We start from the raw sequence: 13,505 nt of genomic DNA, 5'->3' as shown, positions 1-13,505 counted from the left end.
TATTGAACATCTGCTGCAGAATTGGACTGGATCTCATTTGGAGACCTTTAAGATAATGTGACAACAGCTCCTATTACCATCAAGGCTGAAAGGGCCTCTAGGAAGCACATTGTCTGATTTGGAACGCTCTGATCTGTTCGCAGCATTTCTGATGGAGTCATTACTACCAGACTCTGTGCAGCACAACTGAAGGATTTGCTGCTGTCCCTTTTTGATATGTTTATGCTGAGATGGGGGTCATCAAGACATAAATGATCATGGCCTATTCCAGTTATGTATGCTGAGCTGCAAATGACTTTCATGTGTTTGCTCTTTACATCTTGTAATGACAGGGGAAGGTTTTTTAAACCCAAAAGCTAAGTCATTCCTGGGCTATAAAACAGTGTCTATTTTTACCATCAGCACTGTGGATTTCATTAACAGCCTTATGAAACTCAAGTGAGAGTGCTGCTGGCTAAGGTCCTTCCTGCTTCAAGAAGCAGACCTGGCTTCACCTGCCATCCATCAACACCTACCTGCTCCAAACCTAATTAAGTAAACCCTTGCAGTAAACCCCAGTATTATCGTTCTGCAGGGATTCTAAACCCCTGTAGTTATCCCAGCTCTTCTGCTGAGCTTGATCTTAATCCTTTAGCCAATTTACCCAGAAGCCTGTATCTTCCACCCAGACATCATTTCAGCAAGCCCAGATGGCAGCCATTATGTGGCTTTCTAATACGCAGAGTTAAATTTATCTGATCAGTTCCGTTGCTGTTGATATAGCACCAGCCTCCCATAGCTGATGTTGAGGTACAGGTCTTCACAACAGAACCCAAAAAGTAAGTTTGTTGCTGAATCCTTGTCAGCAGTCAGGAGATGGGACCGGCAAAGCCGCAACATTGCCCAAAGTTCACGCAGGAGAAAGGGCAAGAGGCAGGAGTAAGGACAAGCAAGAATGTGTCTCCTGGATGGACCCCCACAGACACAAGCTACCTACAGCACAGGTTCGATGTGCATACAGGAGACAGGGCTGAACTGAAATGGGGTGTCAGGTGTGGGACTAGGTGGTGCTCATCAGGGCCCTGACAATGTGTTCCCACAGTTCAGTACCTGCCACCTTCCCTGCCATGGATCTTGTTCCTCAGCTTTGTGGTAGTCCCTGTCCTCACAGTCTGGGCACTGTATGATCTAGAAAGAAACTTGGTTCTGAGCTTCTGCTGGCCTTAGTCCTAGTCTCCTGGCATGAAACTTCATCTTAGATGTGAAGTACCTGCAAAATATATCTGTGAATTCTACTCTGCAATTCATATTTCTTTGGACTCAAATCTTAAGCTGACCACTAACCTGAGCTTGCAACCAAACAACCTCAAAGAGGTCAAAACTTGGTTATCCTGATCCCATGTACCATGGGATCCCATGTAAGCCTGCAGGATCCACCTGCCAGCACGTTAGGCTTGCTCAGCAGTGCCTTTTTTTCCTGAACGAGACCCTAAGCCTTCATTTTGAAATGGTCACTGACCCACTGACTGCCTCAGAGCTAGCTATAGGCCCAGCTGTGCTGCTGGCAGTACTCTTCATGTTAGACATGTGGGATCACCTACAAAAACAAGAAATTGGAGATGAGAGCTGTTCTTTTATTGTTGTATCTTGCCAGTCTCATGGAGCTGTGGGAAGGCTAGTTAGTCAATATGGATGACAGCCTAGGACAAGTTTTTGGACAGGTGGGGTGGCAAACTTTTGGTGAATGGGATAGTGGTCAGTCCTGCAAGGTGGACGGAGCTGGGGCCTGCGTCTGAATGGACAGCCTGTTATGCATACGTTGACCACAGCCCTTATCTTGGCAAACCTCTTCCTTCCTCACCTCCTCTTTCAGGCTCAAACTGTAACTCTCACCTGAGACTTCATCTGGTCGTGGTCAGAGCTGAAGCTGTTGCTGCAGAAATGACACAGTGCCAGTTGTCATGAGTGCAGGACTGGGATGTCAGATGGAGACAGCAAGTCTGAGTGGTGTAGGCCTGGTTTCCAGGAAGATCTGTGTATCTGGCCACTGGGAAGGCTAGGCAGGGCTGGTGTTCAGCTTAGGTGCAAGGAAGAGGGAGGCTGAAGAGACAAGATTAGTTTTAAAGCCTCCTGTTTCCATCCTCTGGAAACAAGAAGCACTGTTAGCTGGATGAATTGCTCGAGGGTATATCTGGAGGCAATGTGATTTTCTGGCTCCAGTGTTAGAGGTGATGTTAGGTTAGGGTCTGTGACATCAAGGTTTGAGGATATTCAACATCCAAATAAGTGCTGATCTGTGTGGTTGCTTGCCCAGCTGCTGGATCTCCAGTCAGATGGGAGTGTTTGTAGTTATGGTCCAGCCTCAGAGAACCTGCTAAGCAATATATGTTCCTCATCTGCAGACACCTACAGCAGCAGCATATGAAGAGTTGGTGTGGGAAGCTTTTAATGAGATTTTGAAGGCAGTAATTTTGTCACAGCACTGAATTTAAAGCCAGGATGTTATTTGCAACTCGGGTTAAATTGGGAGGAAGGGAGTGGAAGAGCTAAGTTTGGTGTCAACACCAGAAGGAGGAAGCCCCATGAAACTAAAAGAAAGGCCAGTGTTGGGTGGTGATCTTAAGGGGGTTGGTTACTAACACTTTAGCTATGGCTGAAACAAAGATTAGTGCTTGGGCAGCAGGCGAGTTGTTTTGTAACTCTTTGAAGATCCTGCAGGGCACAAATGGGAGTCTGTATTTGCAAGCAGTTGTTTCTATTTGTATTAATCTGGTAATGTGGTCATTCTGCATGTCTTGCCAGGGTAAATGTTTTGGTTTTCAACAGAGTTGAAAGCTATTGTAAGACTTGGCCAACTCTCTGGGGCTAGGAAGAAGGCTGATGACAACAAGTGGAATAAAAAAGAAAAACAGTAGTTTGGAAATGTGTGGCAGTATTTGTGAAATGTATAAACTTAGATCTGGAGCTGGGTCTTGGCTGACATAGGAGGAACCCAAAAGAGCATTGTTAACTCTCATAAGACTTCTGTGACAGCCAGTGAGCTATACAGGCATGGTTTGTCCCGAGGCTGGCAAAGGTTATTGTAGCTAAGATTAGGGGTAGGTGTAAGTTATGGGTTTGAAAAAGAATTTGAGGTCAGATTTTTCCAGCCCTTATGATTCTTGTAGTGTAAGAGAGAGATCTGTGCATCCGTGGTTGTGTGGAGGTGGGGAGCATATAGAAATAAAGGTTTATCAAACGAATTTAAGAGGAGCCATTCAAAGCAAGCTAAGGAGGTGTCTTGCAACAGGTAGTTGAGCTGGGGAGCTCCTTCCTGCAGGATCCTGTGGGTGTGCTGAAAGTTTATGCAGGCTCGAAGAGAGATTTGCCAAGTTAAAAAAAGAAATCCAGGCTACTAAATATGCAGAAACCACATCCAACTCAGGGAAATCATGATAACTAGAGACTGGAAAAAAATTATCATGTTCTTATATGCTTTGCTTGCCATTAATTTTTGGTCACTGCTGGAGAGAGGATCCTGGTCTTGGCAGACCTTTGGTGTGGCCTAGTCTGGCCTTAGAACATGGCTGTGTGTTCTGTGCAACGTCCTCAATCTTGGACATACAAACGTATACATTAAAGATTCATTTAACCATTGGAAAATGAAATAAGCTGGAAGTCTTTAACAAGTTCAGTATGTTCACTAAGTTACTGTTCTTAAAATTACAAGTGCTATTCCCAAATAACTTAAAACTTAGTGACATGAATGAAAGCCACATTTCCATGTCCTTCAGCATGTTGCTTGGCAAGAGTGATCTGAGAAGATGAAATCTGTCCATCATTCCAGTTCTTAGTGTAGGCAGAAATTAGTGTTGGGAATGTTGCTATATATAAGCCCTGCCATTAAAACTTGTCCATACAGGCTATTTTACACTGCAGAAAGGATGTACCTTCGCCAGTGACCTACCTTAAAGAAGGTGCATTTCCAGTCATTGTGACTTGCCATCTCAAAATCTGCTGTGGGTAAGCTGTTGCAGTAGAAAAAACAACCCCAAAACTCTTAAAACTTTCTTGCTTGTATTAGATAAAAGTTGAGGAAGAATGCAATTAGAAATGTTTGGAGAGCTACCCAGCTTTAGGTAAACAGTGTACTGAAGTGTAGCTTGAGTGTTAGCAGGGCGTTGAGTGGTGGGCTGTCATGCTTCAGATGTTTTGCACAATGTTTCCTTCTTACACCATTCTTGAAAGGAAAGAAGTAGGAGGCCTCCAGGTAAACAGATTGTATTACTAACACCATGGTGATACAAGGGAAAAGGCCATTGTACAGCATGTCTCAAGGTGTGGAACAGATTAAATCCTGCCAGTAATTTCAAACTAAAAAAATTGTTGTGCTTTGTTTTTTTAAAACTATATTTTTGTGAGTCAAGTTTTATGAATTTCTGCTGGTATTTGCCTTGTGACCTCCATTGGCTATGGCTCTGGGCATGAAGCAGGCTAAACTGTGGTGTTGCATTAAATAGGTAATACATTTCTACTAAAACTGCCTTGAGATAACATTTTCCTATGGTTGAACTGCTCTCTCTGTAAGCTGTTTTTCTGTATTATTTTGCTGTTTCAATAAAGTAAATGAGAGCTCAGTGCTGTATAAAGTGAAGAAATGCTTATACATAAAAACTGGCAAATGCTCCTTTTCAGATAGATTTGTGACTGTTTCCTGAGCAGTGCATTAAATCATCCCAGTTGCAACTGCGAAGGGCATGAGTTACTGAGAGGCACACAGCAGACCTCTGTTGGGGAGCTGAGTGTGTGTGCCAGCCAGTTCTGACAAGGCAACAGAAGTGCAGCAACTACTCTGACCTTAAGCTAGGAATTGGCATTGAAACAGACCCCTGTGACAGATCAGTTCTTAATTAGTAGCCAGACTTGCACGGGCTTCCTGAGTGGAAAAGTTCTGCCTGTTTTGTCTGTGCTTTCTATCATGTGCCTAAAGCTACTTAACTTCAGCCCTATGTGAAGTGGTAAATGCTCCATCCCTGGCAGTGTTCAAGGCCAGGTTGGACAGAGCCTTGAGCAACCTGGTCTAGTGTGAGGTGTCCCTGCCCATGCCAGGGGGGTGGAACTAGATGAGCTTAAGGTCCTTTCCAACCCAAACCATTCTATGATTCTATGTAATCTCTGCAGGGACCAAGAATTCAGGGCTCGCTTCTGACAAAAGGGAGAACAACATGTGTCAGTAAGAACTGATGTCATGCCCACCCAGGGGCCAGATAGCCCCTATGTTAAGTGTAAGATATATTCTTTATTCCAAGGGGGCTGGAGGGAAGCCTATCTGGAAGGTGGTGCTACAAAGCAAAGGCCATCCTACAGTTCCCAAAGAAACCTGCTTTCCCAGAACCATGTGAAAGATTTCAGCGTCTCTCTCAGTTAAGTTTTCCTGGTTTAATGAAGAAACCCAGGTAGCTGGTGCTGCTCTGGAACTCAGCGTGACAGGCATTTTTAATAGGTCATGGCACTTGCTACAAGTGCTGGTTACAAAACAAGCCTCCTCTGCCGAAAGTGGAGGGTGTGCAGCCAAAGCAGAGGCTGTTGCCTCCTATAGACAATGCATTTTGCTTATCAAAGCACTTTCAGACACGAGGGATAGACCATGGCCAGCCTCTGAGGCAAAGCAGCATGCCCAGGCCATCCCTTTGGCGCCCGTAATGCTCTGGGGTACAATGGACCACTTCCAGAAATGTTATCACAGCAGGTTTATGAGGTCTGGGTCTCAATTTCCCGAGGATCAGCCACCAGTGTCTCAGCAGCTGTCCAGAGGACCCTCCAACCCCTGCCACCTCGGTGAGCCTCTTCTGAAGCAGGTGTCACCTGTGGCTGGGGGTTTTGACTGAGTGGCTTCTGGAGAGATGCTGCTGTTGGTGATGAGCTGAGGATTGCTTTTGATCACAAGGCACACTCTCACCCACAGCACACATGGGCCTGTGGAGGGAAAACAGTACAAGATCAATCCCAGGTTTTCCAGCATTCAGGCTCTGAAAGCAGGCTTGGGTTTCACTGGAAATTCACAGGCTCTTTGAAAGTCTTTACACTTCAAGAATTTGATATTTCTCAGATTCTTAGCCACAGAGTTGAAACAACTGAGAGCAAACTGCTCATCAGATCAAAGCTTTTCAGTCTCTGAAGCTACAGAGGACAATGTAGTCTGCCTTGTCCCTGTGCTCCTGGTGCACACAAACCCACCTTCCAGAGGAGTTACCTTGCTATTTATCAAGCTGTAGCTGTCTGTTTATTCATATCTTTGTCTTTCCAACTCCTGTCCTCTACTGACTGGCAGCTCTTTTCCTCTAGATGTAAAAGTTTTGATGAAAGGGTATACAAGGCACTTTTCCCAGTTACAAGTCTTTTCTACCTGGCTGATACTTGCACTTGGATGTTAAATCTGAGTATGTCTGTTGCTTGTTTGTGTAGTCTTATTCCACTGTCACTGAATGTGCTGCATAGACAGTGTTATTTTAATTCTAAGGCTATGAAAAGAAAATGTTTAGGCTGACAATATACAGAGCAGGAAAACAAACTCATGTGGGAAGGTATGACTGGACTGACAGTTCCCCAAGGGAAGCACAAATATACAGTTTCAAGACAATATCCTGAAATACCACCACCTGGTTATAACTGCAGCTGCATTTGTCCTAGGAGGACATTATTGTGAAGAGGCTCATCAAACACAATTGGTTTTAGGGCTTTGCAGAGGATGAAGAGAGGCTTAAGCTGACACCAGTTCAGCTCTTAATGCAAGCGAGAAGCTCTTTTCCCTAATAAAGGAGCTCTTCTCACCCTTGCAGTGAACTGAAACTTCCAGGAGTCTTTGCAGTGTGCAGACTGTCTTCACAGAGGAGCATTAACGAGGTCTGTGACTTCTGAAACAGCAATCACTATCTTCCTGCTTCTGTCTCAGATTCCCACCCCCCCTTTTTCATACACCCCCATCTTCTCCCAAATACCCGTTAAGTGAACTGTTATCACCTGTCTGCTAGATTGCTCAATTTTTTTTTCCCAACCAGGAGAATATTTTGCCTTTATCTTACTAGAATCCCCAGTGCAGGAAAATCTTCCACTTGCAGGTGGATACCCTGCTCGGTCTTTGGTGGAAAGGCTGTTGGTTGGGAATGAGATGGGTTGTCTCAGAACTGGGTAGGTGGTAGGCTGCACCACTGCATGCACCTAGAAAGAATAGGATCACTGGCCCCTGCTTTTCCATGCAGCTTCAGTGGGGCATGATCTGAGTCTTGTGGTCACTTGTGTGGCATAGTTTTAGGAAGAAATCTATAACCTCAGCCCCTGAGAGCTGGGGGGGGGGGGGGGGGGGGAAGCTTAAAATGCTGCAACATCAGAAAGTAAATGAAACTCCTTCTAAGTGTCTATAAATGTTGTATTTATTTTAGCTAGTCTCACAGTCCTCGTGTGATCTGATGGCCTGAGTTTGGCAGAGCTGAGACTAGGGCTTTTCCAAGCTTGGTAGTCTCTATTACAGCAAAGGGTAACAGGCAATTCCTCCAGTATTTTTCTGTTGTATTGTTTATGGCTTTTAAATAGTATCCTTTACTTTCATTTTTGCAGCAGAAGCAATCAGTTCAGATAGTTGTTTTCTGCAACAGGTTCTATAGATGAGGCATCTTGTATTTATCTCAAACAAAGCACACACAGTACATTTAAACTAAAAAATGCAAAACTAAACAAACTGGATTGCCATGACAACACCTGCTACCTACAGGAGGAGCTGTGTTTTTCCCAACATGCCAGAGATACTGAGAAGTGAAGAGAAACACTTGATACCCACTGAAACTTGCATTTTCGTGTTCAGTTTGCAAATTAAAAGGAATGACTCTGCTGTAATGCAAATGCCTAGGGAAAAACTGATTGCCAATTAAGAGGCAGATTCTTCCAGTCACCTCACCAGTAATATTCTGACTTGTCTGGGATTAACTGATAGACTGGGAGATGTTACAGGCAAGGATTTTTCTCCCTTGGAATTTCAGCAGGCATTAACAGCAGCATAGAGAAGATCATTCATTTAAAATGTAATTCACTTAGTCAATTAATTAAAAGAAATACTTTTGTTGCCATTTGCAGGTAGGCTGCTGAAATGCAATTAGCTCCTGGAATGATTCCAGGAATCTTTGAGTCTTCAGAATCTGCAGATTATTTCCTTGAGGTGTCAGCTTTGGTGAGAGGGTTCTTCTGAAGTTTCTTCTGCGTTTAGCTTTATCCCTGGTTAGCCTTGTGGTATGAGAGCCACACGGATGTAGAGGAATACCATGTGCTTTTGAGAGCTGTAAGTAAAAAGCAGCACTGAATTGACAGTAACTATTATTAGCTTCCTGTTATTTTTCTGTTCCTAGTATCTAGAATAGCAATAGTTTGTGCTTTATTTTTATACAGCCATCCATCACATTCAAGGACAGGTTACCAATACTGAAAGCATACCCAAACTTTTCTTGGATCAGAGCTTGCTCAAGAATGTTTTGCAGCTTACAGACACCTTCTAACATCAGGCAGCACCTTCCCTGCGTCTTGCTTCTCTGCCTGCTGATGGCACATGCACATTCAGTTAGGGTGTTCAGGCTTGAAAATGAGACACACGGTCAAAGGGATCTCCAGCAGAGTGTCTGGAGAGGCCAGCCAGTTGACCTTACATAGATGGTTAACAACTGTCACAGGCTTTAATGTAGCTCAGTGCTGGTGACAGAGTGTGTTTAAGAGACCAGTTATTGCTGTGATGGAACAGAGCAATTGCCCATCTCGTCTGAGACCTGCCTGTGGCAGCATGTTGTGTGCATGGCTCCCGAGGAAGATGGAAACCCCACAAGCGCATGGAAAGAGAGACTTGTTTACAGACTTCTCCTGATGAATGAGTGTCCTGGAGCGTGTCTTCTCATCTTCAACAGCAGTTTGTCCTAACTTTCCAGCAGAAATGCATGTAACAGACACTAATCTGGCTAGTTCCTTTTAAAATTTGTTAAACTGACTCAATTTGTTATGGAAACAAACTGGGTTTAGTTATTCTGTACTGCATAATGATTTAGCAGCTCCTGCCTTATCAGTGAAGATGCAGAAAAGCAACTAGACTGTTTTTAGCTGCAGTGCTGCAGTTTGCAAAGATCCCAAATGTCGTCTCATTCCTTCCTACCCAACATTCCAGTCTGAGTAAGCACGGGAGTGTTTCTGGTGTGTGTTGTGGTTTGCATCCAGACTTCCATGTATATTGTGATGCTTACTAAGAATGTTAATATGCCAGGGCATAAAAGGGCACTCCCTCAAAAAACTGGGCTCTCCTAAGACATCAAGAGAAAAACTAACTCAATACTTGTGAAAATCCTGTCTAATGTTCATTCTTGTAACAGCATCATAAGCCGTGACACAGACTGACATAAACGGACATGCCCTTTCTTTTAGAAAGGGATCTCGGCTTTTAAGTAAGTAGCTGTAAATAAATGCTGGCAACCTTTTCTGAGCTGATGTTGTATTGAGGCTGATACAGAAGTCTTTTTTTTTTTTTTATTGCAGCCAAGCAGAGGTGGGGCCAGGCCACATGTAACATCAGGGAGTGAACACCTTGGTGTGATTGATTTCCATCAGATTCTGCATTGCTCTGTTCCTCTGTAATGGAGGCCAGAAAATGTGGGCTTTATTATTAGAAAAGGGGTATTTGTTTCTTGAGAAATACTGAATGATCAAAATTGTAAGAAAAATTTGTGTAAAATCAGATTATGTTTTTGAGGGATGCTTTCTCATATAGAAACTGGCTTTTTAGTCGCTACCTCTGTTAGAAGATGGATATTCTCTTTTGCCCTTGTTTACTACCTTGGGATGGGGAAGGGGAAGAAAATGGGGGGATGGAAGAGAAATGTATCAAATATATGAAAACCTTCAAAATGTGGAAGTATTCCATTTTCCATCAGAACTGGGAGCTTAGAAAGATTTGTGGGGAAATGAGAATGTGCCTTGTCCGCTGTTTACAATGAAATGTTATTCCAGCTCTGTAAGCCCCCCTGCTTTTAGGTCACTGTGCTGCTGGAGATGTTTGGGGGTTTGGATGAGAAGAGAAACTGATATCCTGACAGTTTGTGGTTATTTAAAACTGTTTTCAGAAATATTTAGACCTGTTTCATCCCTGTGTCTTGGGCCAACATCTATCTAGGAACTTCCTGCTTGCTTGGAGTCACCTTTAATTTCAGTGTCTTACCCCTTCTGCCACAAATACAATATTAATAAGTGGAAGGAGCTGTATTTTGACCCAAAGAGGCATGTCAGTAAGTGGCAAGTGAAACAATCCTCTGTCTACATAGGTTGACGTCTCATTGTTATCATTTTAACAAACCTGCTAAGGTACCATGGCAACTGGGTGTGAAAACAACAGAGCAGTCTCAGATGGAAGAAATATTATGCAGGATAGAATATAACTTAATTCCTTGAGTTATTTTCTGTCATTGCTGCTGTGTACAATGTGACTTTTTCCATTTGCAAACCAAGAAAGGGTTTGTCTGTTCTAAGACTGCCGTAACTTTGCTTGTTTGATTTCACAGTTGCTGAAATAATTTCCAGCCTATTGCATACAAAAGTATATGAACTGCTTTATATGTGGTGTGAGGCAGATGTGCTTTTGGGCAGGTAGATGCCAAGCAGCAAAAAGCTGGAGGGGAGAGGGGATGTTGGTTTGATTTGATTTTTTTTTGTTTCTAGTTTTCTTCTGTTTCTTGTTTTTGCATACATGCTGTTCTCGTTCAGTCTTCTGAAAGCCCTGCATACTTCAGGAGGGCAGTATGCTCCCCATTTCTATTCCCCATTAATTTCCTCTCTATTGAGAATACTAATTAATGAAGTTTACAACAATTTCAAAGGCTCCCTACTTCTCCATCATTTCTGTGGCACATCTCAGGCCCTACTAAGTGCTGATGGGATCAGCCAAGAATCGCCTTGTGCCTCCTTTCTTCTGTATTTTCTGTCTGAGCTGGAATGGAAGACAGAGAGTTCTTGACTTTAATTGCTGAATATTATGCACATAGGAAAAATCCTAAATTATAAGTCAAACCTAGCTAGAGGGATGTTTTGTATTGCAGGAGTGATGCAGTGAAGTGTTTAACGGGTCAATATATGTATGTACCTGCCCAGTTATTCATTTATCATTGAAGCAGGGAGAAAATCTGTTCAAAAATCCAACATTCATTGGAGATAAAGATCTCTTAGTTTTCTAAAGGTTAGTGCACAGAAATCATGTAAATATTATTGATCTTATGTTATTTCTTTGAAGTGCCCCTCACCTATGTTAGCATCTCTTTGTTGATAGAGAGGTACTGTATTGCCTGTGTGTGTACAGGTTTTTTAGCTTGTTTGGTTGTTGTTTGTTTTGTTTTTTTCCTCTTTTTCCATATAGTTTATGGTAATGACCAAAGGAAAATGCTTCATGTGTTGGCAGTTATTCCATATATTACATTACCTATATTCTTTTGCAGGTTTCTGACTTACTCCTACCTTCTGGCCTTCAATGCATGGCTTCTGCTGGCACCCATCACCCTGTGCTATGACTGGCAGGTCGGCAGCATCCCTTTGATCGAGTCAATCTGGGATGCAAGGAACTTAGCCACAGTGTTCCTGGTACTGGTGATGACCTTACTCAGCCTACATTGCATAGCTGCATTCAAGGTAACACCAAAAAGTCGTGCAATAGAGTGTTTTGTTTAAAATATTCTGTTTCCTAACCTTCATTTGAAATGGTCAGTAAGCACGAGTTTTCCTCCCAAATGCACTGGACTGAGGTTAAAAAAACCCTACTACATAACTGATGCAGGCAAGCTTCAAAGGTGAAAATGTCCCCCTAGTTGAATGTCTCAGTCTCTAATTGGTGTGATTTGAGGGCAAAACTTGTCCTAGAGTCCTGCATTACCATTAAGGATCCAAACCCACTGAAGTTAAGTGTCTCTGCCTCTGCCAAAGTCATTAGGCTCTTTGTCACTTACCTCAAACAGGACTGGGAACTTGAGGGGGAGGGAAAGAAGCAGGGGAGTGAGTGAACAAGCTGTCTGGCTGGGTTTAAACCATGACACATCTGCAGAGCCATTTGAAAATAAAATCAATTACTGTATTCATACCTTTGTTGTGCTTCTAAAAGCTAAATGTTGGATACATCTTGATGAGAAGATTTCTCATCAGTGGAGTAATGGAATGTGGGAAACCTGAAATGATCTGGAAGTTGTTATTTAGCGTAAATAATATAGCTGGTAAGCCGTGCTTTGCAATTCAACATTTCAGATCCACCATTAATCATACTAGATATGACAGTGAGGTTGTACTAGACTTGTCAGAGATTAGACGTGCACTTACATGGAATGTTTTTTTTGTGGATCATAGGTTATTACAAGCTATTCCTCCTTCAACGGTATTGGAAGGAAAGTGCTGGTAATTATTTTTGAAATAGGACAAAAGTTTTTCTTCCTTAAATATATGCATCTTTGAAAAGCATAGTAGGGGAGTGTTAGGGTTTTAATACTTAGTTATGCTAAAATGTTCAGGTCATGTACATACTTCAGTTTACCCTGGCAGTCTTCCCTCTGCTCCTGATAAGAGAAAATGAACCAAATGGTTTGAGACTGCAGTGTCATTAATTTAGATTATGCATTGACAGATGCTCTATGGGAAATATGGGAAAATACCCTATTAGATATTCACTAGTTCTACCTGCAGGTTGTACACCATCTTGTATTCCTCCTGCTTGTATTACTCACTGCTAGAGATATTCAGAAGTGTTTGTGTTAGACCTAATCCTGTTCCCATGGAAGTTAATGATAAAATTCTCATTAGCACAGTACTGAACACTTCTGAAAAATCTTATCCCATATTCTTTGACATTTCGGTTGCTATCAGTGAGATTAATGTTGTTAGTTTGCAGGGGAAAAAAAAAATCTTTCAGGATTATGCAAAGACATTTGATATGATTTTATTTTGGGTGAAACGATAATCCAGAAGGATTCCTTTGGGTAACTGAAGTATTAGTCTTCTGTCGAACTGCAAAACAAAATATTTCAAGGCACTTTGTGCATTAAGTACCTGGATTTTATAATATTTTTATTCCTTCCGGCCTTCTTCTTCACACTTTTTCAGTGTGAATTTATGAATACCACTCTTTGATTTGAAATGGCAATTTCTATTTTTTTTTGTGTGTGAAATAGCTTCACTGCTTTGCTCTTACCCACTGTTAATGTAGCATTAAACAACGTGAATTTCACTCTTCAGGTGTTTAGTTGCTGGATGTCTTGAAATTCATCTTGTAGATTCTTTTGTGTTTAACCTTGAAAACCCCAAACATGGAGTAAATTGGATCTGAAGTGATCTGCTTTTGTGGCTAACCCAAGTGAAACCGGAACCATCACCTATTCTTGACAAAGTGCTGTAATCAGTCTCTGCTCTGCTTTCCTGCAAACCCACCGTAAACATGGAAGTGGTAATGGTTCCTATTAGAGATAACTGAAATATTCTGCTTTTCAGGAAATTCTAAA

The 13,505-nt window shown here is 42.4% G+C and overlaps 1 protein-coding gene across 1 annotated transcript in view; it reads left to right on the top strand.

Moving 5' to 3' along the window:
- Positions 1 to 13,505, top strand: part of TMTC1 (transmembrane O-mannosyltransferase targeting cadherins 1) — a 147,213-nt gene that overhangs the window by 61,149 nt on the left and 72,559 nt on the right. Inside the window, exon 8 of the mRNA XM_057427857.1 lies at positions 11,466 to 11,655. Coding sequence (XP_057283840.1) covers positions 11,466 to 11,655 — 190 coding nt within the window. The remainder of the gene's footprint in view (positions 1 to 11,465; positions 11,656 to 13,505) is intronic.

This window comes from Pezoporus wallicus, unplaced genomic scaffold, assembly GCF_028554395.1.
Source record: "Pezoporus wallicus isolate ANWC-B61680 ecotype Strahan unplaced genomic scaffold, APGP_CSIRO_Pwel_v1 contig_2908, whole genome shotgun sequence".
NCBI classification, from domain to species: domain Eukaryota; kingdom Metazoa; phylum Chordata; class Aves; order Psittaciformes; family Psittacidae; genus Pezoporus; species Pezoporus wallicus.
This window is presented reverse-complemented; position numbering and strand designations above follow the sequence as displayed.